Source organism: Stegostoma tigrinum, chromosome 3 (genome assembly GCF_030684315.1).
Source record: "Stegostoma tigrinum isolate sSteTig4 chromosome 3, sSteTig4.hap1, whole genome shotgun sequence".
NCBI lineage: Eukaryota > Metazoa > Chordata > Chondrichthyes > Orectolobiformes > Stegostomatidae > Stegostoma > Stegostoma tigrinum.
The window spans coordinates 84,555,579-84,583,043 of record NC_081356.1 but is presented as its reverse complement, the minus strand read 5'-3'; the positions used below and the strand labels follow the sequence as shown (position 1 = coordinate 84,583,043).

The 27,465-nt window shown below is 42.0% G+C and overlaps 1 protein-coding gene and 1 long non-coding RNA gene across 4 annotated transcripts in view; one reads left to right on the top strand and one right to left on the bottom strand.

Moving 5' to 3' along the window:
- Positions 1–3,936, bottom strand: part of LOC125451253 (solute carrier organic anion transporter family member 3A1-like) — a 312,267-nt gene extending 308,331 nt beyond the window's left edge. Inside the window, exons 1-2 of one of the 2 annotated variants that reach the window (XM_048528183.2) lie at positions 3,788–3,936; positions 1,513–3,595 (exon numbers count right to left, since the gene is read on the bottom strand). In XM_048528183.2, coding sequence (XP_048384140.2) covers positions 1,513–1,644 — 132 coding nt within the window. In that variant the 5' untranslated portion in view covers positions 1,645–3,595; positions 3,788–3,936. Of the gene's footprint in view, positions 1–1,512 lie in introns of both variants that reach the window. The other variant, XM_059644724.1, reaches the window with a different exon arrangement.
- On the top strand, positions 735–27,465 carry LOC125451254 (uncharacterized). Of its 2 annotated transcripts, none has more exons than XR_009445574.1 (3): positions 735–1,515; positions 7,370–7,489; positions 26,950–27,465. It is a non-coding gene; the product is annotated as an uncharacterized LOC125451254 (long non-coding RNA). The 2 variants fall into 2 exon arrangements; XR_007247255.1 differs by lacking the exon at positions 735–1,515 and adding an exon at positions 2,062–2,114.

Genomic DNA, 27,465 nt, shown 5'->3' with positions numbered 1-27,465 from the left:
TGTTTTATCTTAGATTCTATGCCAACCACTCAATAGCATCAATAATATTTTGCATTTATGCAATACCTATTATATGAAAATATTTTGTATTGTGGAAATAAATTACAATCCTTGGTGGGAGACACTAACATGGAAAAGTGCAATCAGAAAAACAGCGTTTGAGGTGTACAGACGAAGAAATGGAGGTGTAAGAGTTTACAAGGGAAGTTCTAGTGGAGGCTGGATACTTTGACATCAATAGTGAAACAATTGGATGGGGAAGAATGGGGAATATACAAAAATCTGGCATTACTGAACTAAAGAATATGTTCGGGGGATATCAAGATGCTGTAAGTCACAGAGTTAGGAAAGGAAAAAGTCAGAAATAAATGCAAAGTCAAGAAACTGAAGTCATTGAGTGATAGGAAAGGAGTGTAACTCAGTTGATGAAAATCCGACTTTGAAGATGGGTTTGAGCGGATATCGGCAAAGTACAGGTTGAGGCCATTTCATTTTGGACAGATGGATGTTTTCTGCAGCTGGAGGATAGGCCTGTAATGAAGACCAATGGCGTGATGATAAAATCAAGCATAGGGGCGAAAACGGCAGGAAAAGGTAGAGACGGAGTAGGGACGTACAGCAGCACTCTGTAAATGTAAGTAGGCAGTTTTGATGATGAATAGCATGTGCGGTTCGAAGTTCAGTTCAGAATGCCAAGATTTCAGTCTATCTGAGCGAGTCAACAAGGAGGGGGTGGAATCAATGGCAAGGGTGTTCACTGGGAGAAAGCTGGGGCGAAATGACATGTTGTCAGACAGGCAGCTCAGCAGCACCGAGGTCGCTGACAAGTGAAGAAAGATGATGGGCCAGAAGAACCGAGCCATCAACAAGTAGGCGCTGCTTTTTGCGGGTACTATCCTCCAAGAGCAGCATGCTTCACTCTCAGTAAACAATGTTACGGACAGATACTACAGCCACATGCCCCAGTGCCACTTCAACTGAGCTAACTTCATCCGAGAAGCAGAAACGAGGCTGTACAAACTAGACTTCAAGAAAATTCTCAGGAGGGAACATGCACGGATACTTAGAAAACAACGTTTGTGGCACCTTTGTTACGGCTGAAATAAGCAGTAACTCAGTCCGACTGTCAGACTTTCATAAACTGCTCCAGATGCGGTCAATGTTGGAGCCCTGAGAGTATAAAGTCACCTTTTACGTTCCTGCTCTGTACTAACAGCTGACCCATCTACTGAGCCAGGACAGAGGCTGCTGCCTTAGCTCAGGACATCTTCCAACTCTTGTTCGGCCGGTCTAAATACTAAAGAAAAAAGTGTTCCCTCTATATTTGAGGAGCTGCTGGCTAACGGAAAGGAATGAACATTACGCGGGAGCAATTTCGTGGGAGACGCTTCACACACAAAAAGAAAGCAAAGGCAGACGAGACGTGTTGGCCCCGATTGATTTTACGATTAAAGCGAACGCCATCCCCGGGTCCAGCCGGGCTAAGGGAACATGCTGCCGCTCGTTACTTACTAAGTAAGCGCCGCTAATGCCCTGGGTCAGCATCAGCAAACACTCGGCGATCAGAAAGGTCCGGATATCCGAAAAGTAGGAGTCCCGGGGAGCCGCAGGCACCGCACGCCTGCTGTCCTCCTGACTGCCCATCCCGGAGAGCTGCTGTAAGACCGTGTCAACTCAACAGAAAGGCCCGGGGAGTTGAGGGAGTTTTCAATGCGTTAGAAGAAGGCTCCTTGTCTGTTTGAGAATGCCCCACCCACCGGCCCCGCTGGGTGGGGATCCACCGCTGACTGTGGCACAGAGAGAGAGAGAGAGAGATAGACAGGCTGCTGGTGTGACAGGGAGGAAACCTCTTCTGTATCCAGAGAGAGAGAGAAGGCGGGGTGGTGTGAATCACTGACAAGAGAGGGGGACAGAGAGTGTGGGTCTGAGTGAGGGGGACAGAGAATGTGGGAGTGAGAGGACAGGAGACAGAGAATGTGGGTGTGAGTGACAGAGGAGGAGGGACACAGTGTGTGGGGGTTACTGAAGGCGGGGGGGGGGAACAGAAAAATGCGGGAGCCACTGAAAGAGAGGGAGCCGATTGTGGGATTCGGTGAGAGAGCGACAATGTGGGGGTGAGTGAGGGGGGAAAGAGAATGTGCGGGTGAGTGAGCGGAGGAGGCACAGAGAATGTGAATGTGTAACAGAAGGAGACAGAGAATGTGGGGGTGAGTGAAGGGAAGAGGGACAGAGAATATGGGTGTGAATGACAGAAGGGGACAGAGAATGTAGCGGTTACTCAGAGGGGGCACAGAGTGTGGGGGTAAGTGAGAATGGGACAGAGAATATGAGGGTAAGTGACACAGAGGGTGGAGAATGTACGGGTGAGGGAGGGACACCGGGATTGAGTACCTACAGGGGGAGAAACCAAGAGATAGGATGCGAGATTGCAACAGAGACGGATGTAGGAGAGACACTTTGTCGGTTCTATGTCTAAATAAACTGGAGTGGGAAAGAAATAGTTCAAAGGCGATAGATGGTGAAATAGAGGGGAACTGGAGAAGACTGATATCGAATGTGAAGAGACTGAACTACAGAGACAGAGGATATGAAAGATGGAGATAGAGACTATGAGAGAGAGACAGAGACGGGGACGGTGGATACGAGAAAAAGAGGCGCTTGAAATGACACTAGACAGAGACCGTGACAAAAACTGAAAGGGAGATTGCGGCAGAGACTGTGGCTTTGAGACAGAGAGAGATTGGATGAGAAAGAGGGACTGTTTCTTGCAGATTGTGAGAGAGATTTTGTAAGAGAAAAGTGTGAGGTTGTGAGGGGCAAGTCTGGTTGGGACAAGATGAAACTGAAAGGATGAGGCGGCGAAAGGGCGTGCGTGATAGACGGAGTTTAAGAGGGTCACTGAGAAAGAGGGAGATAATGGATGAGAGATATTGCATATAAAACTGTGAGACGGCAAGAGATTGGGTGAGACCGGGACAGAACAGGAAAAAAAACAGCTTGGATAACTTAATTCAGATTTCTAGCATCTGCAGTATTTTGCTTTAACGTTATGCGAGAAAGTTAAGATGTGTATGTGAGAGAGGGGAAGATTGTAGAGGCAACTGCCTATGTACAGTACGAGAGATATGACAGAACTGTAGTAGAACGAGATTGTGACTGAAACTGGGAGAGACTGTACAGAATGTGAGACCGTACTGTGCAGAAAACGGTGCCAACTTTGGGTCACGCTGTATATGAAACATTGAGAGTGTTAGAATGTTACAGCATGTCCACTCCTTCAAGAATGTCAGCAATAGAGAGCCGGCAAAAATAAAAATTGCAGTCCTTCCAGATTTTCTTGAGCACTGCAGATCGCACCAGAAGGGTGGCAGGGTCTTGAGCCAAAAAGGGAGAGTTTTAATTTTCTTCCAAAAGCGGCAGCCGCCGCCAAAAATGACGCGTGTTGTTTATTGACAGTTCTCGATCCAGTTCATTCGTGCAAACAGCTGTCAATCGTGGCTCCCCGAGCAGACCCTGGGCAATCCTTCCGCCCTGATCGCCTCCAATAAATTCCCCTCCGTAGCATCGACTCCGATCCAGTGTAATGCAAGCGGGGCTATCGGGAAAATACGCTTCTATTAGAATGAGTCCAGTCGCTCTGTAGCTCTAAACTTATCTCTGTGCGAGATAAAACCAGCAGCAACTAACTTTGTTCGGGTTCGGCTCGACGATGAGCTGGGCATCAATTATCTGAATTATTGCGAATCAAATTGTATCAAAAAGTAAAGATTGCACAGCCAGCACCAACCTCTCTGGTGCACTGAAATTGATTTATTCACACCTCCTGGTCTCTTGGTTAAACAGTCGAAGGTGGATATCAGGATTTAAATAACTTCCGCCCTCCCTGTTGGTGTTTCGCAGGCTGCTGTTACTGCCTTCCCCCTCCCAAACAGCTATTTTTGGCTATTCTGGGACATGCTAACGTGCGTCCTAGCGTGTGCTGTAGTCAGAAACCGCAGAAGGCAATGGAACAACATTGTAACTTCCTCTTAGGCTGCTATGTGGAGGCGGAGACTTCACTGAAAGTGAAACATCAGCCAACCATTTGATTAGTTCTCGTCCATTGCCCGCCTGTAAAACAGCGCCACCCTGTGGGCCCGAGTCTGTTCGAATCCGTGAACAGGATAGGCCAATGTCCTAACACTCATTGTGGGTGAAAAGAAGAAGCAGTTTTGAAAGTTTGGTGCTAAATACATATAATTCACAAAATGCTACTGTGCGCTGATTTTCTACAAAGCGCTAATGTGGCGCTAAATCCCAGCACTTCCGTAATGTTAATTGCCAGAGGCATCAACATTGGAATAATACACGAGTCAGATTGAGGTCACTCATGAATGGACCTGTCAAATATGAAATAATCGCTACCTCAGAATAAAGTCATTTTCAGTGGGGGAGCATAGAGATATAGAATGTGGATCGGAAGGATCTCCAAGAAAAGCAAAGCTGGATCCAGACCAAGTGTAAGCATCAGGTAATGTGATATAAAAAAATACACTCGTTTTCATAACAGGAAAATACTGATTGGTGAGCAGCTAGGGATTTTGTTGCAATTTTTAAATAAAGCTTTAACTTAATTTTATCAAGTTTAACTACCCTAATAAAGAAAAGCTCAACAGGGCACCCCCAATCCATGAAATATATACGGTGCAGGTTCTGGGGTCTTCTAGGCCTGAAACGTCAGCTTTTGTGCTCCTAAGATGCTGCTTGGCCTGCTGTGTTCATCCAGCTCCACACTTTGTTATCTCCATATCCTTCTCCACTTCTTAGATGCCAGCCAACCACATATACAGAAAGTATCACCACCTTCAAAATCTCAAACTCTGGGTCACTGCTGTGCGATTGTGAGGCTGAGAACTGCATTTCTACCGATAGTCACACCACAGCTAGGACTGTGGAGACATAGAGAAAATGAATCATCAGCAAACAGTCAAACAAAATCGGTTAGGTAAGTGCAAGGCCACAGGCAAACATGCTGTCAGAATGAGATGTTACCTTCTAGGTGCTTTTTGAACATATAAATTAAGAACAAGAATGGGCCTTTTAGACCGTTAGCCTGTTCTACCACTCAATGAAATTATGGCTTACCTTATAGTAGCTTCAATTCCATTCTTATTCAGATAGCCAATAAACCTTGACTCCTTTCTAGGTACTACTACTCGGACCCCTTGGCAACAGGGTAGCCCACAAACCCACCAACACACTAAAACAGCAGCTAATGAACTTAAAAGACCCTATACAGACAACAAATAAAATGAACGTCATCTACAAAATACCTTGCAAGACTGTGACAAACACTACATTGGACAAACTGGCAAGAAGCTAGCCACCAGGATACATGAACATCAACTAGCCACAAAACGACATGACCCACTATCACTCGTATCCTTACATACAGATAAGGAAGGACACCACTTTGATTGGGACAACACATCCATCCTAGGACAAGCCAAACAGAGACATGCACGAGAATTCCTAGAAGCATGGCATTCCAACCGGAACTCCATCAACAAACACTTTGATTTGGAGCCAATCTATCATCCCCTGAGAAAAAGAACAGGAAATGACATCACCAACCCAAGGAAACCTAACCAGATAAATAGAAAGCGGGACATAACACCAGCGCTTCGTCGGAAGCTCACTGATGATGTTACCTAGAATGGTAACGAAACGTCTGAAAACTAACCTTCCAGCTCAGCGAGCAAACTCACATCCAGAACCTCAACCTGAGCTACAAATCTTCTCAAAACTCGCTAGGTACCACTGTCTTGAAAATATTTAATTACTCTGCCCCACAGCTCTCTGGAGAAGTGAATTCCAAAACGTCGTGACCTCATGAGAGGAAAAAAGCCCTCATCTGTCCTAAATGGTAAACACCTAGTCCTAGTTTCTCCTACAAGGTGAAATATCCTTTCAGCATCCAACGTATCAAATCCCCTTAAGGTCTTACATTTTTCAATAAGACTACCTCTCAGTCTTCTAAACTCCAATTGACACAGAGCCAGCCAATGAACCCCCACTTCCATCCTAAGTATCAGTGGACCTTCTCTGAATTGTTTTTAATACATCTGCATCCTTTCTTAAAAAGGATTCCAAACTGTATTTTATACTCCGGATGTGACCTCACCAATTCTCTAAACAAATATAGCAAAACATGCTTGCTTTTATATTTCATTTCCCTTGCAATAGCTGATAACTTCTCATTTGCCTTCCTAATCACTTCCTGCGCCTGCATAATAACTTTTAGTGGTTCATGTAGCATGACATCCAAATCTTTCAGTGCCTTAGAGTTCTACAATCTCTCCATTTAAATGCTATGCCTTTTCTTCCAGCCAACGTGGAGAAATTTCACATTTCCCCATGTTATACTCCATCTGACATTTTTTTGCCCACTTGCTTAACTTATCTATATATCTTTGCAGACTTCTTACGTACTTTTCACAACTTACATTATCGTCTATCTTTGCATCATCAACAAATTTAGCAACCATATACTCAGTCCCTGTATCAACATCATTTATAGTGTTTACAGATAATTGTGGCCTCAACACTGAACGCAGTCACATTGTACTATGCAAAAAATGACACACTTATGCCCAACCTCTGCTCTCTATTAGTCAAAAAATTAGCTATCATGTAAACCACGAGATCTTATTATGTACAGTGATATTTTATGTGGCTCTTTTATCAAAAGTCTTCAGGAAATCCAAGTTCCACGCAGCCACTAGTTCCATTTTACCTATGTTACTTCTTACTTCCTCAAATAATTCTAATAGTTTAGGTAAACAATTTTCTTTTCACAAACCATGTCAACTGTGCTGAATTGTGTTTGCATTTTTGAAGTGCCCTGTTGAAAATTCCATTATAATGGATTGCAACATTTTCCCAATGAGGGGTGTTACGATAAAATGCCATAGTTTCCTGCTTTCTGTCTTCCTCCTTTTTGAATAATTAGTCATTTGCTATTTTCCAAATTGATGTGACCTTCCCAGAATCTGGGAATTTTGGAAAATGAAAACCAATGCATCTACTGTCTCAGCAATTTCTTATAAATTCCTTAAATGAAGTCCATCAAGGCCAGGAGATTTGTCAGATTTCAGTTGTAATAACTTCCTAAGAATATCCTTTGTTGCCACATGTACTCCAGTACAGAAGTAGGGAGAAAAGTTTTACAGTGGTTGCCTCTAATGATGCCATCGTAGGCTCAAGTGCCTAGGTACAAGTCTTGGATACAAGAGAGGAACAAAAGGAAAAGCAGTAGCATTACTTACAGTGTTCTTAAAAAAAGTTATGAAAAGATAGTTCTAACATACTTACGTAATTGAAATTGCAGCCCAGTTAAGAATTTCAAATGGCAGCAGCTCTAACTGCCTGCTCCAGGACCCAGCCCAACAGCTATCTCTCCCATGCCAAGCCTGAAGATCACTCTGCACCAGCTCTCAGCTGCACCAAGGTAGGTAGTGCTCCTCCGGGACTTGCTTCGTCTCGCACTGCTCCAGGACTCATTCCCCTAATGCTGCATTGGGACTCACTTCGCCTTGCTCTGTCCCAGGCCTTGTTCCCCTCACACTGCTCAGGCACTGCTTCTCCAAACGCAGCTCCAGGACTCGTATCCCCTTGCGCTTTCCCCTTGCACTGCTCCAGGACTCGTATCCCCTCGCACTGCTCCGGAATTCGTTCCCTTCACGCTTTCCCTTTGTGTTGTTCCAGGACTCGTATCCCCTCGCACTGCTTAGGCACTGCTGCCCTGCATGCTGCTCCAGAACTCACTCCCCTTATGCTGCTGTGGGACACGTTTTTCTGCACGCTACTCTGGGACTTGTTCCCCATCGCACTGCTCAGGGACTGCAAACTGCTCCAGGGCTCCTAAAAAGATAAAATAAAAAGAAAGAAACAAACAGAACAGACAGAACAGAATTTCTCCGAGTGGAGCATCCTACTCTGCTGCCATCTTGCTGGTAGGTGCCCAGCAGGGTCCCTTTCACTGATTGTAATTGCTTTAAGTTTTGTAGAGTCATACAGCACAGAAACAGACCCTTCGGTCCAACAGTTCCATGTCAAACATAATCCAAAACTGAACTAATCTAACCTGCCTGTTCCTGGCCCATATTCCTCCAAGTCTTTCCTATTCATGTACTTATCTAAATGTCTTTTAAATGTTGTAACTGTGCCACGTCCACCACTTCCTCAGAAAGTTCATTCCACATGTGAACCACCCTTTGTTTAAAATCTTTTCCCATCATGTCTTTTTTAAATCTCTCTCCTCTCTCCTTAACAATGTGTGTTGGAAATTGGGTCTCATTTAACTGTGCGACAGTGATAACTGGCCTTCCACAAGTATAAACTAAAGATTTATGGGGTGCCACCCTACCTTGTTATGCGAGCAATGCTTTCAGAAATAAATTTATCATTCCCCTATTAGACCTTCCAACATGCATCACCTCACACTTACTGGAATTGAATTCCATCTGCCATTGCTTTTCCCAACTTACCATGTGATGAATAACAGACTGTAGTGTGAGACAATCCTCCTCGCTATCAATAACACCTGCAAATTTCATGTCATCTGCAAACTTACTAATTAAACCTTCTGCATTCATAGCCAAGTGTTCTCTATACTGTGTTTAATGTCATCCACCTCACACTTTTGCAGAATTATATGCTTTTTCTTTCAGCTCGATATATCTTTAACTTCCTTCATTAGCCACAGATGGTGCATCCTGTTTTTCGAATCTATCTTTCTCAATCAAAGGGCCAGTGTCATGATTGTCATGAACAGCTACAGAGCATTCTGAGGTAGCGGAAGCAGAGACTGTGGTTTGTTTTGATACCTATGACATGCGTAGAAAGAGGCATGAATACAGAAATAATAGGATTGTGCAGCTGGAGAAACAGTGTAAGCTGTACGAGGCATTTAAAGGCTTGAGATTCCTGGGGGAATTGGGGTTAGTTTTGGGTCAGCTTGTACCTGTTAGCTTTGCTGGCACTGTTGAAGAGAGTTTAAACAACTTGACAAGGTGACAAGATTGTGAATGTAGATTTAGAGGGAAAAGAAGCAAGGAGGAAATAAAAGACACACAGAATGTAAATGAATGAAGAAGCCTAAGGAAACAAAGGCTTGAAAATAGGTAGCAAAAATGTCGTTCAATGAATAGTGAAATTTGCTTCCATGCAAATAGTCTAGTGAACAACACAGAGGAGCTAAGGGTATAGATAGAAGCTTGGACGTATTATATAGCTATTATTGAAATCTGGCTTAAAAACAGGCAAGTTGGTCAACATTTCTGCTCACAGTGTTTTCAGGGCATCGAGAGTGGGATAAAACAGGAGTGTGGTATTTGCAATGGTTGAAGGAACAATCACAGACAGCTATGAGGAAGATTGATATGTCAGGTGGAGCATCAAATGATACCAAGTGGGTTAAACTGAGGAAGAAAAAGACACACAATAGTATTGCAAGAAGACTGCGAAAGACTCCTCAGCAGTCAGAGGAAGAAAGAAGTGCAAATATGTTCGCAAATTGCTGATAAGTGCATTAAAATGGACCAGTAAAAGGGCATTTCAACCATCCTAATATTAGCTGAGATAAAATCAGCTCAAGAGGTATACTGAATGAAAAACTCTTACCATGCGTTCAGGACATCATTACATTGAGCATGTGGCAAGCCCAAGAAATGGTCAGTTCTGGGAAGTATTAGTTTTATGGAAGGAATCTGGACAGTTGAAGGAGAAAGTATTTCAGTGCTAGTTTTAGAATAGTTGTTGTAAAGATAAATCAAAAATAAAAGTTTTAAACTGGGGAAAGGCTTTTTGACTAAATCGAGGTGTGGCATGATATAAGTGGACAGTTACTTGAGGATAAAGCAGTACTAGCATATGAGAGGCACATAAAAAAAGAGATAATGAGGATTCAGAAAATTGTGGGATTGAAATTAAAAAAGAAATTAGGAAAACAAAGAGAGTACATGAAGAAATATTGACAGGTAAAATCAAGGAGAAACCAAACAACCATTTATGAACACGTAAGGATTCAGAGGATAACTAAAGAAAGGGTACAGCCGAATAAAGATCCAAAAAGCAATGCCTATTTGGGGGTGGAAGTCATGGGAATGGCTATTAATGAATACTTTAGGTTATTTTCACAAAAGAGAGGGATTAGACAGACATTGCAGTTAAAAAGGAAGTGTTTGAAAAATTGGACTCAATAAACATAGCAAAGGAGGAAATATCCAATTAGATTGTCTACTCAATTTAAAAGATGATAATTCATCAGGCCAGACTGAAATTGTTCCCAAAATGTTGAAGAAAACAAGGTAAAAATAGAATACTAAATCATAATTTTTCAACCGTCTCTGGCAGCATGCCAGAGTATTGCTAACATTGTACCACTGTTTAAAAAGGAAGGATTAGCCCAAATATTTACAGACCAGTCACTCACATTTCAGTGGTGTTCAAAGCATTGGAAATAATTCTAGATATTGGTATAAGTCACAGTTTAGAAAGGCCCAAGTCAATCAAGAACAGTTAAAATGTTTTGTTTGAATAACTCGATTGAATAGTTTGAGGGAGGGTACAAAAATTAGTTACATTGTTGATGATTAGGAAATAAACTGTGGACTGCAGGGAGTTATCAATGGAATGGTCATCTGTGGAAAGAGATGTAAAGATGTAATAGATTTATAGACAACACAGAAGGCAATCTAATTCACAATAGATGACAAGATACGGAAAATTAGGAACAAAGGGCCCATGACTTGCATGTCCTAAATCCCTAAAGTTAGCAAGCCAGTAGATAAGGTGGCCAGGAAGGATGTAGAATACTTTACTTTATTGGCTGAAGTGTAGGGCATGAGTGGGGAGTTACGCTAGAACTGTAGAAAACATTAATTAAATTGCAGATATGGTACTGCCCACTGTTTTGGTCACTTGTTGAGTTACAGAAGCATATCTTATAGACAGTGCACACTGCTGCCATTGTGTGCAGGGAGTGAATATTGAAGGCTGATCAAACAGGTTGTTTTGTTCTAGACGATATTGAGCTTCTTGAATGTTGCTAGAGCTTTACTTATTCAGGCAAGTAGAGAGTCTTTGTTCATACTGTTTGTGCCTTCCAGATGATGCACAAGCTTTGCAGAGTGAGGAGGTAATTTATTTGCTGCAGAATTGCATTGCCACTGATCCTGCTGTCATAGTTAGACTACTTTGAAGGCTGGTTAAGTTTCTGGTCAATGCCAATACCAGGCTGTTGATGTTGGGGGTTAAATGGTGATAATGCTATTGAATGTCAAGCGGAGATGGTTATATTCTGTCTTGGAAACAGTCATTCACTGGCATTTGTGTCATATGAATGTTACTTGCCACTTATCAGCCCGGATTTTAATGTTATTCAGGTGGTGCTACACGCAGACAATGAATTCATCAGTATCTGAGGAGCCATGAATACTGCTGAACAATGTGCAATCATCAGCAAATATCCCCACTTCTGGCCTCATGATGGAGGGAGATAACTGTGTGGCAACTGAAGGTGATTGGGCTGAGGGTGCCTGATCAGGCGTGCCCGTGCCCTTTGAGCTCGTAGGGAAGCCATTAGCTTTAACTGTATGTCTTCCAACATGAACCTTACCCCTAGCCCATGTCACACTGCCACGTCCGCCACTGATAGAAATCCAGTTGCAGGGAAGGAAGTTCTTAAGTAGCCTTTAATTTGGCTAGTTCAGGGCATCAATTAGCCTCTCATTGGGAAGGCTGTCCTTGAAATTTATCGCCCTCGGTTAATTGGTAAGGGCGGACGTGGTGTTTGTTGAGGGGGTGTTGAATCAGGAAGGTGATGGGGACTACTTTCTTGCCTCCCTCCACTTTCCTGCCCACCACCATGGGCCGTACTACACTCTGGCCTTTAACATTTCATCTTCTTACTTCTATCTCACCATCCATAGCCACAGTGCAGATATTTTCACCAAACATTTCTTCTTCCTCTAATTTACCTTCAGAGCCAGCTATTGTCCCTCTTTCATTTCAGGTGCTGTAAATGTGGTGATGTATCTTCTACTTCAGAAAGATACACACACTTGAGACCAGTTTAAATATTGGTACACTGTATATCTGAGAGGCCTGTTAAGAGCAGCGATCTTTACTTGATGGATCACTGACCACAAGCAGGAGCTTGGCAGAGCCTTGGGATGCCACCACTGTTGTTTTCCAGAAGGTGACATCAGGTGCAGCCTTTGAGAGCCTGCTCACCAAAGACTTGTTACGACGTCCTCCCTGTGGGAGAAGAACACAGATGCCCCGCTATGAACCGTATATAATTCAGAAGTTTTCAGCAGATTGACTGTATTGAAGGAGGAATTTGCTCTGTCACTTAATAGAATTCAGATGAGGTCAAAGTTAGTTTTGCTTCTGCGGTAATCAAGCTGAAGTTAATTTTGAAAATTTGACAGCGTCAAACTGCACTGATCAAAACAGGTGTGGTGGCCCTTGTTTTAAATTTACAGCAGCCTAACTAATTAAAAGCAGTAACTGACACCAGGTAACTCAAACCATCGCAATTTTCAAACAAAAAGGGAGTTGACATTGTCAATAAATAATTTATCAGCAATGCTGTTAGGAAGCTGCTAGCTTCAAAACTACTGCAGATTGTGAATCCAGATACTTAATAATGTTCCATTTTATTCTGTCCCTCCAACCTCAGTATTTTTAGCCTCATTAACATCAGTGTGGACTGTAATATTTCCTGAGATAAAGCAATCTTTAATCAACAGTGCTAACCAACAGGAAGGAAGGTGCATGACATCATATAAGAATTTATAAAACCAAGTATTCATTGCCATACTGTGGATTCATGTATTTTCTACTGTCTTTCTGTACAGGCATACAAATATCAAAATAGAAGTGGAAAAATGGTATATTACTTCTAAAAAGTAGAACATTTTAAAACTTTGTCATTGTTGCTGTGCATGGAGTTCAATCGTAGCATGCTTATAAAGAGTAATATGTATAATTTCTATTAAAAATTGCTTTCCTCCTCCCCCATCCGCAATGTGCGCAAGTCAGCAGAGATGCCAGTTTTGACTCAGTAATAGCACTGCTGCCTCCAAGTACAAAACTTAAAGATTCAACCCAGTTCTCCCAGAAACTTGAGTACTCGACCACCACTGCTGTGCAGCAGTGAATGAGTGTTGCACCAGTGAGGGGGGTTTTTTGGATGAGATGTTAAACTAAAGCTTTTGCTGGTGGTTCATGTAACTAATTCTCCTTGACAATTTTGCCAGAAAATGATGAGTTGAAAAGATTTTATTTACTTCTCTTTGTACTGTTTCTCCTATTATTGTGTGGAGCCTGGAAGCTTCTAGCCTTCTTGAATAATATTCCACTGTGATCAAGTACGCTTCTCGTCTAGATTTAAAGTAATCTCGTCTCAATGTTTACTAAGACTTGTCTGGAAAAGTACATGGTAATAGAGGTTCTGCTGATGTTTGGCTATTTATTGCACAAGTATTTGCTCTGCTTAGCTATTCCCAAATGACCACCATGAAATCCAAGAACTTTCTCCCACATATCTTTAGATAATATTAATTTTTTGTTCAAGACTTGAAAACTATCCACCATCTGCTGCATGTTTCTTCTGCTCATGGCACTTCCATGGTAAGAGCTACTTGCTAAGCTATATCATGACCAATGTTCTTCGCATCTGGGTACACACAACGTCATCCAATTGTTTTTGATTTCTTGTTGTTTTTCTCAGAAACTGTTAGGTTCTAATGAAAATGCTTCAATTTCTATAATATGGACCACATCTTGCGTTTCTGCTTGATCAACAGTATCTCTGGAGAATGTGTGAATAAATATTTTAAGAAATTTGAAGAAGGATATGGATTCAATTATATTCCCCACTTCACTCACAATGGAGAGACCGGGAGAGCAAGGAAATCTATTAAAATGCTAATGACTAAGAATCATAATTGGGACTTAACCATGCTGAATTAAATGTTGGTGGTTTTTCACCAGCTGTGTAACATATGATCTGAAGGTTAAATACTCAAATTCCATTGTTGAAGCAGAAACTGAAGCTAACGTTACTTCAGATACGTATGAGAGGGCAAAAAAATGTAGAAAACTAACAAACAGCAAAACAGAAATGTTGGTATAATTCTAAACATAGAGTGAATACTTTTGTAACATTAGTACAAGGTCAAAAGCTATGGATCAGAGATCAAAAAACTGCAGACATGAAACAACTTAACAACCATATTTCTACCTCAGTGAAACTCCATTTTGAGTAATCGGGAGAAAATTTCAAATATTACTGGAGACTGTAAGAACAAAACACTACATCAAAATCACCTCACACAGTGGTGATCAATTCAAGAAATCAGTTGACGATGAGATTGATAGATTTTTATATATTAAAACAAGAAATGATGTGAGGATAGTTTAGGAATGGCCTCAGTCATAGAGTTGTTCAACATGGAAACAGACACTTTGGCCCAAACAATCCACAACAATCATGTTCCCAAACTGAACTGCCTGCATTTGGCTCATATTGTTGTACACACCTACCACTCTCAATGAAAAAACACATAACCCTTCATGTCCTTTCTAAATCTTTGCCTCTCACCTTAAAATATGCTCCATTGTTTTGAACTCCCCACCTTCGGGGAAAGATCTTTGCTGTGCCCCTTATCTAAGCCCCTTGTCATTTTATAAATCCCAACCAGCCCCAATCTCCTACTCTCCAGTAAAAAAAGGCCACAGCCTATCCAGCCTGGTTTTTTTTATATTACTCAAATCTTCTGTTCCAGGCAATATCCTCATAAGTCTCTTTGAATTCTGTCCAGTTTAACAATATACTTCCCATTACAGGGTGATGAGAACTGCACACAGTACACCAGAAAAGGCCTCACCAACATTAGTACAACCTCAACATGATGCCTCAACTCCCATACTTGAACGTCTGAGCAATGAAGGCAAGTGCCTTCCAGACCCAGTCTGTCTGTGACACATATTTCAAAGAATTATGTACCTGAACCCCTAGGTCTCTCTGTTCTTCAAATCTGCCTAGGGCCTTACCATTCTTGTACAAAACCTGGTCTCATTTGTTTTACCAAAATGCATTTATCCAAATTAAACTCCATTTGCCAATCCTTAGCTGATTGGCCCAATAAGATCAACCATGATTTATAGGAATAATGAAGTGGGTTTGATGGGCTGAATAATCTTCTCCCAGTCCTTATATTTGTATGTAGTTAGAACATCACTTTCAAAAAACAGCAATGAGAACAAGATCAGTGAGAGTGGTAATAGCGCTACAAAGCCTTAACCTTTCAGACACTTGTGGGGAAGATGGTGGGAATGCAACTGATTCAAGGAAATAGTGTAAGAAATTGGTTTCAGAATGTTATTTAAAAATTAAGATTGTACTTGGGGGAGATATACCATAATGAGGTAGTAATGCATATGATGGAGGAACAGTGACATCAGCTAGGTACTGTATCAGAGAGAGAGAGATGTAATACCCAGAAATGTAGATTGTAGTGTAGAGTATAGAAGGGAAGTTGTGAGGAAACCTACCAGAGTCAGATCTTAGTCACTCATAGATAGAGGAAAATCTTCCTACTAAAGAACAGGCTACAAGTTAATTACCTGAAGAAATATCCAAATATTATTCAATGTGAAACAAAAGCACTTGAAGTAGGCTATGCAGCCCATCGAGTTTTCTCTGTCATTCAACAAGATCATGGCTGATCTGATAACCCTTAACTCAACTTTCCAGCCTTTTCATTGTAGGCTTTGATGTTCTACTTATTAAAAATCTATCCACCTTGGTGTTGAATATACTTTTTTACCCAGACTAGATAGTCCTTTGAGATAATATATTGCACAGATTCACTACCCTCTAACAGAAGAAATTTGTCCTCACTTCTGAGTTAAGAGTGACCATCACTATTCTTTCTTCTATTTTTGTCATTTTTGGTTTTGAAATGTAAATTGCAGTTGAGAATTGAACTTTGAACTTTTGAACAGGAACTTGTTTATAATAAAAATGAGAGAACAAAAGGCTGATGTTTGCTTCTGGGAACTAGCCTTGAAAGATAATATGTGTTTAATCACACTGACAAGGACACCTCAGGCATTTTGGCTTTGATATGTTGCTCTGCTCAGGAACTGTCAGCTGGCTGGAAGTTGAATTGGTCAATCAAAGCCAAATGTTGGCCAGCCAATGACAGACAATGTTGAAAAATAAAGAACAAAAACTGAACTAACTCTATTTGGGGTTGCTGGCATGTAGCTACTGGATTGGGAATGTTTTTGTTTTTGTTTTTCTCTGTCTAGTTATTCTCCAGTTATTGACTTGTTGAAAGTTCTGAAAAAGAACCTCATTCTGTAAGAATGAAGTAAAAGACTCCAGAGGTCTGCAGAAGCTGTTAGTATCACTGGTGATTTTGAAATTCAAGCAAGAAATGTAGTCATACACATGTGTAATAGATCCCATCATCCAAGGATATCATGAAGGCATGGTATTCATCATTGAAATGGTTATCAAACTGGCAAATTTAGGTTCTTTTATTTTCTTCCATAACTTATCCTTTAACTGTATCGGTCTGTTTGTTGGTCAGTAAATGAGTTAGAGTTTATTCTCATAGAAGATGGAACTTAGTTTGTAGATATTAATTAGATTGCCTTGTTGTTTATCCATGTTCTGTCAAAGTTCCATTTTAATATTATTAATTTTTGTTTGTTATAAACTCAGTGTCCAAGATTTCTTATTTGTAAAGTCTGGTTAGGAGAATTAGCAATTTTGATGATCAATGAATGTTTTACGATCACTGTAGCATGAATCCAGTGACAGTGAGGTTGATATGAATTGGCTTGCTATCCAAACAATAGGGGCAGATATGTTTCTATTATAGAAGAAGATACAAATGAACCCTTGCAGAAAACACGATGAATGATAATGTTACATAATCTGGAGATTAGATAAATTGTTCAGTAATTCATTTGGTGATCAGACTAATTTCACAGGATATTAACACGACATCTTGCAGACTGTAATAGTTTAAATTAAGTAAGTATTCAAAAATATGAAATATTTTGTGTTCAAAAGCAGAAGTTGCTGGAAAAGTTCAGAATGGTTCTGAGGAAGGGTCACCGGGTCCGAAATATTAACTCTGATGTTTTGTTCACAGAGGCTGCCAGACCTGCTGAGCTTTTCTAGCAACTTCTGCTTTTGTTCCTGATTTACAGCATCCACAGTTCTTTCAGTTTTTAAATATTTTGTATTGTTGGGTTTTGCTTCATTCTGCTACCATGAACCTTTTCAAACAAAAATTACTTGATCACAAACCAACCCTCAGAAACAAATCAAAATAGCAAGTAATAGCTGACACCATAAATTCTGTTCTCAGAACTGGTTTAAAAATTGACTTTTGTACAGTATATACGTTATTAACTTTTATAATCTTTTTCTGTTCCCTGATGTAAAGAAGAACGCTTTTCCAAGATCTGAAAATATAAACTTTCCCTTCAAACATAGACTAACGAAAGATTTTGTGCTGTGTATCAGTATCCCCATCGGTCTTAAATGTCTGCTTGAAATGTTGGTATATCTGACAAATAAAAAAAGTAAGGGAAGCCATTCCAGTCTAACAGAAATGCATGAGAGAAAAGTGAGTGATTTACTTTCTAATAATAGACATCAAAGTGTCAGGTCCCAACTTTTGGTGAATTGCCTGAAGCTAAAGCTGGGTGAAAGATACTTTTCATGTATTTTCATGAGATATATTAACTATAATGCATTTATCAAAATGAATGTCATCTTCCACCAGCAGCTTCAATTTAAAACTCCTTCAAATCAAAATTGGCTTTTATGTTACACAATGTACAGGTAGCTCCAGCCTCTGATACTTTGGTCTTACATTGCAGCCTGCAGGCCAACAGTTAACCTACCCAGCTGGATAAATTTAATGGGGCCTTCTTGGTAGCCATGTTCATGAATGTACTGATGGGCCGCAGGTGGCTGCACAAGACCTCAGTTTAAGATCTTACAAACAAATTGATTTCCTTGGCCCATATGAATGTATTCATTTCCCATAAGAGCCATTTTTATGGAATAATTTTTGAAGAAAGTGACAAAAAAACTCCCCAATCAAAATTGGAATATAAGCAGTGCACAAACGGCAAATAGAGGCTCTGTCCATTCTGGAGTATGTAGTAACCCCAGAACAAGCCTGGAGTTTCAGAACCAGTATGCAGATCCAAAATGACAACCTTAGTTTCAGTTTTGTATGCAATGATGTTTTTTCTGTTTTTTCATGGGATGAGGATGTCACTGGCTAGGCCAGCACCTAGTGGGCAGCTAAGAGTCAACCACATTGCTGTGGGTCTGGAGTCACATCTAGGCCCGAACAGGTAGGGATGGCAGTTCCCTTCCCCAAAGGGCATTAGTAAACCTGATGGGGCTTTTTTTAACACTTGACAATGGATTTATGATTGCTGCAAATGGGCCTTGAGTACCACAATGGAGAAGAATGTACTTTTGACTTCTTTATCTTCATGAATCTGATTATTACTCTTAGATTTATTTTCCTGCTGCATTGGCCATGTTAAGCCACTGCTGAATACTAGCCATGTAGGAATGCTCCTAAATTATGCTGATATCAGGATTGCAGGACATGTGCTGTAAATTATCTTCTTCAGGTATCTCTTCGTATAGCTGAGACGAGACAGGACTGCTGAACATCCTTGTATAATCTGGTTGGTTTTACCCTGGTACTTAGTTGCCATGAAACAAGGACTAACTGAATTGTTTTTACAGATGTCTGCTGTATAACGTAGACTGGAATCCTAGTTTCAAATCCCATTTTATGAAAACATTAAAGGCAGTGGGGTTAAAGTCATTTGCCACTCTGCCTGCGATTTGTTTTCTGAGTTCCAAGAAGAGTCACATAGAACTCAAAACATTAACTGTCTCCACAGAGGCCACCATATCTGTTGAGTTTCTCGAGTACTTTCAGTTTGTGTTGCAAAATCTTTTTGCCATTCCAAACCACTTTTAAGGGAGAAAATGATGTGAGGATTTCCAAAACAAAGTGTGATTCACAAAAATCTGTAAAATAAGCATATCTGCAGATGTGAACAAGAGCAGTCATAATTGACTGTCATCTTTTCTGTCTTCAGTCCATGTCTTGATGTACTTTAGTTTGTAGCAAAATGCATTTAATTTTTCTTGTCCAGAGTATAGTGAGTCGTGCAAGTTAGAGGAAAAAATAAAAACTAATTTTAAAATACATATAAAGTAAATTTAAAAGTTATAAATTTCCAGACTGAGATGTAGTTTGGATTGCATTGTGTGTGAACTTGTGGACATTGAGATTGGCCTGAGTGAACACATTCACAGGAGATGTATCTATCTCAGAATCAATGAGCTAGAGAGTCCTTTGGAAACAATCCAGTACATCAGTGGTGAGAAGCAGTATCTTATAGATAGGTGCAACTTCTGAAAAGGCATTGTTTAACCAAGGATATACAAAGGAAGGAGAAGCAGGTGACAGAGAAATTAAGGATGCACAGAACTCAATCCTGTTCAACAAACTTTAAAAACTATTGACAGTTTATAATTTTCTTCAAAAAAAAGACAATCCAGCCCTATATAATTTTCAGTCAACCTGACATTTAACAAATCAATCGCAGAAAGTAGAAGCACAAGATATCAGAGATAATGGGAACTGCAGATGCTGGAGAATTCCAAGATAATAAAATGTGAGGCTGGATGAACACAGCAGGCCAAGCAGCATCTCAGGAGCACAAAAGCTGACGTTTCGGGCCTAGACCCTTCATCAGAAAAGGGGGATGGGGAGAGGGAACTGGAATAAATAGGGAGAGAGGGGGAGGCGGACCGAAGATGGAGAGTAAAGAAGATAGGTGGAGAGAGTATAGGTGGGGAGGTAGGGAGGGGATAGGTCAGTCCAGGGAAGACGGACAGGTCAAGGAGGTGGGATGAGGTTAGTAGGTAGCTGGGGGTGCGGCTTGAGGTGGGAGGAAGGGATGGGTGAGAGGAAGAACCGGTTAGGGAGGCAGAGACAGGTTGGACTGATTTTGGGATGCAGTGGGTGGGGGGGAAGAGCTGGGCTGGTTGTGTGGTGCAGTGCGGGGAGGGGATGAACTGGGCTGGTTTAGGGATGCAGTAGGGGAAGGGGAGATTTTGAAACTGGTGAAGTCCACATTGATACCATATGGCTGCAGGGTTCCCAGGCGGAATATGAGTTGCTGTTCCTGCAACCTTCGGGTGGCATCATTGTGGCAGTGCAGGAGGCCCATGATGGACATGTCATCTAGAGAATGGGAGGGGGAGTGGAAATGGTTTGCGACTGGGAGGTGCAGTTGTTTGTTGCGAACTGAGCGGAGGTGTTCTGCAAAGCGGTCCCCAAACCTCTGCTTGGTTTCCCCAATGTAGAGGAAGCCGCACCGGGTACAGTGGATGCAGTATACCACATTGGCAGATGTGCAGGTGAACCACTGCTTAATGTGGAATGTCATCTTGGGGCCTGGGATAGGGGTGAGGGAGGAGGTGTGGGGACAAGTGTAGCATTTCCTGCGGTTGCAGGGGAAGGTGCCGGGTGTGGTGGGGTTGGAGGGCAGTGTGGAGCGAACAAGGGAGTCATGGAGAGAGTGGTCTCTCCAGAAAGCAGACAGGGGAGGGGATGGAAAAATTTCTTGGGTGGTGGGGTCGGATTGTAAATGGCGGAAGTGTCAGAGGATGATGCGTTGTATCCGGAGGTTGGTAGGGTGGTGTGTGAGAACGAGGGGGATCCTCTTAGGGCGGTTGTGGTGGGGGCGGGGTGTGAGGGATGTGTTGCGGGAAATACGGGAGACGCGGTCAAGGGCGTTCTCGATCACTATAGGGGGAAATTTTATTTAAATAAAATTGTACAATTGACAAGCACTGATTGAAGTGAAAAGAGTAGGTGCATAGATCCTCAAAAAGTCATGAACAGATGCATAAAGCGATCAGAAAGTCAAATGGAATGTTGCTCTTTATGGCTAGGGACTAGAAAACAAACGATTCAAACTGATGTTTCAGATGTTTTAGCTGGTTGGTGGAAAGTATAGAGGGGATGTCAGAGGCAGGTTCTTTACGCAGAGAGTTGTGAGAGCATGGAATGCGTTGCCAGCAGCAGTTGTGGAAGCAAGGTCATTGGGGTCATTTAAGAGACTGCTGGACATGCATATGGTCACAGAAATTTGAGGGTGCATCCATGAGGATCAATGGTCGGCACAACATTGTGGGCTGAAGGGCCTGTTCTGTGCTGTACTGTTCTATGTTCTATGTTCTAGATGTACAAAGCCATGTCTCACCTGGGCTACTGTAAGTAATTCTCGCTCTTGCACCCTAGAAAATTCTACTGGCTTGGGCAGGACTGCAGCATGGATGTACTTGAATAATACTTAGACTCCAAAAGTTAAATAATGAGTGATTACACAAATTAGAATTTTATTTCTGGTCTCTGAAAGTTAAAGAGATTGAAGTGTTTACACATTAGAGCTAACAGGTAGACTGAATAGAAACTATTTCTTCTGTGCATGGAGTCTAGTGCTAGGTCCAGATGGTCCAGAATTAGAGCCTAAAATTGAATTCTAAAAGTTTCAGTCATGAAGTGAGGAAACACATCTATATGCAGAGGGTGGCAGAAGTTTGGAACCCGTTTTTGCAATGGGTATTGATGTTAGGTTGCTTCAGAGATAATAGGAACTGCAGATGCTGGAGAATCTGAGATAACAAAGTGTAGAGCTGGATGAACACAGCAGGCCAAGCAGCATCTCAGGAGCACAAAAGCTGACATTTCAGGCCTAGACCCTTAATCAGTAAAGGGGAATGGGGAGAGGGTTCTGAAATAAGTAGGGAGAGAGGGGGAGGTGAATCGCAGATGGATAGAGGAGAAGATAGGTGGAGAGGAGACAGACAAGTTAAAGAGGCAGGGATGGAGCCAGTAGAGGTGAGTGTAGGTGGGGAGGTAGGGAGGGGAGAGGTCAGTCTGGGGAGGACGGACAGGTCAAGGGGGTGGGATGAGGTTAGTAGGAAGGAAATGGAGGTATGACTTGAGGTGGGAGGAGGGGATAGGTGAAAGGAAGAACAGGTTAGGGAGGTGGGGACGAGCTGGGCTGGTTTAAGGATGTAGTAGGGGGAAGGGAGATTTTGAAGCTTGCGAAATCCACATTGATAACATTGGGCTGCAGGGTTCCCAAGCAGGATGTGAGTTGCTGTTCCTACAACCTTCGGGTGGCATCGCTGTTGCACTGCAGGAGGCCCAGGATGGACATGTCGTCTAAGGAATGGGAGGGGGAGTTGAAATGGTTCGCGACTGGGAGGTGCAATTGTTTATTGCAAACTGAGCATAGGTGTTCTGCAAAGCAGTCCCCAATCCTCCGTTTGGTTTCTCTGATGTAGAGGAGGCCACAACGGGAACAGCGTATGCAGTATATCACATTGGCAGATGTGCAGGTGAACATCTGCTTGATGTGGAAAGTCATCTTGGGGCCTGGGATGGGGTGAGGGTGGAGGTGTGGGGGCAAGTGTAGCCCTTCCTGTGGCTGCAGGGGGAAATGCTGGGTGTGGTGGGGTTGGAGGGGAATGTAGAGCGGCAAGGGAGTCCCGGAGAGAGTGGTCCCTCCAGAAGGCTGACATGGGTGGGGACGGAAAAATGTCTTTGGTGGTCCTGTACATCTCACATGGTGGAAGTGTCGGAGGATGATGCGTTGTATCCGGAGGTTGGTAGGGTGGTATGTGAGGACGAGGGGTTTCTCTTTTGGTGCTTATTCGGGGGGGTGGGTTGTGAGGGTTGAGGTGCGGGAAATGCAGGAGACACAGTCGAGGGCGTTCTCAACCATTGCAGGGGAGATGTTGCGGTCTTTGAAAAACGTGGACATCTGAGATGTACGGGAGTGGCATGCCTCATCCTGGGAGCAGCTGACGATGAGGCATTCCACTCCCTACCCTTGTCTGCTTTCCAGAGAGACCACTCTCTCCGTGACTCCCTTGTTCGCTCCACACTCTCCTCCATCCGCTCCTCACCCGGCACTTTCCCCTGCAACCGCAGGAAGTGCTACACCTGCCCCCACACTTCCTCCCTCACCCCCATCCCAGGCCCCAAGAAGACTTTCCACATCAAGCAGATGTTCACCTGCACATCCGCCAATGTGGTATACTGCATCCGCTGTACCCGTTGTGGCCTCACATACATCGGGGAAACCAAGCGGAAGATTGGGGACCGCTTGGCAGAACATCGACGCTCTCTTCGCAATAAACAACTGCACCTCCCAGTCACAAACCATTTCAACTCCCCCTCCCATTCCTTAGACAATATGTCCATCATGGGCCTCCTGCAGTGCCACAATGATGCCACCCGAAGTTTGCAGGAACAGCAACTCATATTCCGCTTGGGAACCCTGCAGCCCAATGGTATCAATGTGGATTTCGCAAGCTTCACAATCTCCCTTCCCCCTACTACATCCTTAAACCAGCCCAGCTCGTCCCCACCTCCCTAACCTGTTCTTCCTCTCACCTATCCCCTCCTCCCACCTCAAGTCATACCCCCATTTCCTTCCTACTAATCTCATCCCGCCCCCTTGACCTGTCCGTCCTCCCCGGACTGACCTATCCCCTCCCTACCTCCCCACGTACACTCACCTCTACTGGCTCCATCCCCACCTCTTTAACTTGTCTGTCTCCTCTCCATCTATCTTCTCCTCTGTCTAGCTTCGATGCTCCTCCCCCTCTATCCCAATTTATTTCAGAACCCTCTCCCCCTCCCCCGTTTCTGATGAAGGGTCTAGGCCCGTAACGTCAGCTTTTGTGCTCCTAAGATGCTGCTTGGCCTGCTGTGTTCATCCAGCTCCACACTTTGCTGTTCATTTTAAATCTGAGATTGACAGATGTCGAAAACTCCTTATTCCTGTTTTGATTACCCCTTTTAGCCCTTCTAATTCCTTGTTTAAGTTCTTTCCTACTTTCCTTACACACTTTGTCAGTTCCCACCATTCTAGACTTTACATATGCTTCCTTTGTCTTTTTGACCAGGGTCATAACATTCCTGGTCATCCAAGGTTCAGGCCATTTGCCCTACTATCCTTCATTCTCGCAGGAATGTGCCACACCTGAGTTCTTTTCAACTGCCGTTTGACATACTCCCGCATGTCCAATGTGGATTTACCCTCAAACACCTGCCTCCAATCAAAGTTCTCCAGTTCATACCTAATATTGTTGTAATTCGCCTTCCCCCAGTTTAACACCTTCACCCAAGGACCGCTGTTATTCCTATTCATGAGTATCTTAAAACTCATGGTATTATTACTCCTGAAATTGTCCCCCACTGAAACTTCACTCACCTGGCCAGGATGATTTCCCAAGACTAGGTAAATGTCACTGAAGAGCAGAGGAAAGTCATGCTGCACAAATTGTAAAAGCTTTTAAGGTGTGTTTCTAGCTCCAAGCATTATGTATGAACAATAGTATTCAACACGGGGGAACAAAAGTCCATAGCTTACTAAAACCTGTAAACATGCACTACTTAAAGATGAGCTAATTAAAGATAGATCTTTTGTAATCTTACCATGACAGCACAACTGCTAAGAGAAGGGAATTTGACTCTGGAAAAATGTTTAAATGTGCAGAAGCTCTGAGTTTCTAAATCAGCAGTTATACTGAAGATGAGGAAGAATGAACTGATTTGTCTACAATGTGAAGGAACAGCCCAGACCTGTACATTACATTGATCAGCCACTAAGACGTGTCCACTATGTTTAAAAAAAATTTACACATTACAAGTGCAACATTGTGGAGGCAAGTACTGGAGCAGGATTTAAAGACAACCTCAAACTATGTTGTGATCGATGTAGTGTTACAATTGTGATGGGAAGATGTGCTGGTTATGAAGCCCCGTAACTCTACCAGTCGCACTTTTGCTATCGATGGTTTGATTCTATCACCAAAATGGCCAATTATTTATCCTTTGTACCACTATTCAGAATAAAATAAACTTTCTTTTGGCTCTTTAAAGAAATCAAACTAATCTATTAATTATGAAACAACATTCACTCTTAAAAATAAGTGACTAACACTTGCTAATGACTGAGCTGTAACCTGGAATTAAAACGATATTCCATTTTGCCAACAACAATCACACTCAAACAATACAAAAAAAGGAATAGAAATTGCTGGAAAAACTCAGCTGGTTTGGCAGCATTTGCGCGGAATAAACAAAATACGTATTTCACATCTGAAGAAGGATCACCCAATTCAGAACATTTACTCTGCTTTCCCTCCACAGATGCTGCTGGACCTGCTGAGTTTCTCCAGCATCCACAGTTCTTTGTTTCGCAATAAAACAGACACAGCAGACTTAGGTTTGTTTTAAAAAAGAAGGCAAAAGCCAAAACACCTGTAATTAGTTAAATTAGTAGATTGTTGTTATAGGAATTGAATACAAAATTAGGAAGGTCACCGTTCACGTATGCAGACCCTGGTGAGATAGTATCTGGAATAATTTTCACAGTATTTGGCAACTTATCTAATGAAGGATGTAAATGCATTACAGGTAGTCCAGAGAAGGTTTATTAGACTAATACTGGGATAGGTAGGTGTCTAAGGAGGAAACGTTGGACAAGCTAGGCTTGTATTCTCTGGAATTTCCAAGAGTAAAAGGTGACTTGTATGAAATACCTAAAATCCTGAGTGATCTATACAGGTTAGATATGGAGAAGATGTATCCTGCTTTGGGAGAATCTAAAGATATAAGTCACTGTTTAAAAATCAAGGTCGTCTTTTTCAAAGAGACCTTAGACTTTTTTTCTCGTTCATAGGTTCATGAGGCTTGGAAACCTCTCCCTTAAAATGTGATTGAAGCAGAGTTCGTCAATATTTTAAAGGCAAAGATAGATTATTGTTAAACGAGGGGTTGAAGGATTATCAGGGGAAGGAGTGAGTTTGGATTTTATTAGATTAGTCATGATTTTATTGAATGGCAGAACAGGCTGAAGGCGATGAATGGCCTTCTCTGGCTTCTAATCCCTGTGTTCCTGGGTATGTTCAGAAGGATTGCACATCTTTTCAGATTATTTATCAATATCAGTTTTTTTCTCCACCTGATTTAACCTGTTTAGTCACAATGGGGATTTTCTCCCCATTGTGGCAGATAATACGTGGATCATAACTGATTAATTGGCTTTTTCACTGGATACGCATTAAAAGTCTGGTAGTACCCACTATATCTTGTATTTTCCATTGTCTAATCCAGGAAATGACAAATCTGTTTATAATTCAAACTGGTGAATGATGCTTAACCTGGCAATAGTATAGTAAGGAAAATTTCTTTAAATTGTTTAGAAACTTTGTATTTGTTTTGAAGAACATTTGTGAAGGACTTTTTAGATTTGCAAAACATAAAGTTTTTTTTATTTACTCATGGGATGAGGTTGTCATTGGCTGGGCCAGCATTATATTGACCTTCTCAGTTGACCTTGAGAAGATTGCGGTGAGTTGTCTTCTCGAATTGCTGCAGTCCATGTGCTGTAGGTAGACTCACAATATCATTAGGAAAGGAATTCAAGGATATTGCCAGTGACAGCGAAGGATCAGTTATACATTTCCAAGCCAGGATATTGATTGGCTTGGAGGTGGTGATGTTCCCACGGATCTGCTGTCCTTACCCTTCTAGATGGTAATGGTTGCGGGCTTCTAAGGTGCTATCTAAAGAGCTTTGGCAAATTTCTCAAGTACATCTTGTACACACGACCTGAAGAACCCATCCAGGATTCTTTCTCAGCAAATAAGAAGAAGGCAATGTGTGTGCCTTGCTGAAAATATCTGGAAATCTATGTGACTAGCTCAGCAAAAGTAAAAATCTGGATTTGTTTTTCCAGAAGTTACCAGATGATGAACCAAGCTATGAGAAAATCTCCAAAAAGCCACATACTTGGAACTCCAGGACCCAGGGAAGTGTGCCTTGCTGAGGTTAAGAAAACCAGTGAAACTTGGTAGTGAAAGCTATTGCCAAGGAGGGTTCCTGATCCACCCGGGTTGAATAAAGAACAGCATACTGTTGAAGTGTTTGGGTACATAATGGCATACATGCTGAAAGGGAATGCTTGTAGTTAATATATCGCCAACTTGAAGTGAAATTTACGTTTATATTTTAAATTACATTTGCCTGTTGACTCCTTCCTAATTTGTGTTGATTCTGCTTGGAGATAAGTCAAAGTTGAGAAATGTGAAACTTGCTGATAATTTCATCATCTGTGGATCATTTGGTAAATTTAGTTGTTTTGGTTTACTGTTTCCCCACATGGATCAAAAACAGGTGCATGTACAAGTTATCTAAGACACACATTGTGTCATTATGAACCACACACTTAAAATGATTAATCCTAATCTTTTAA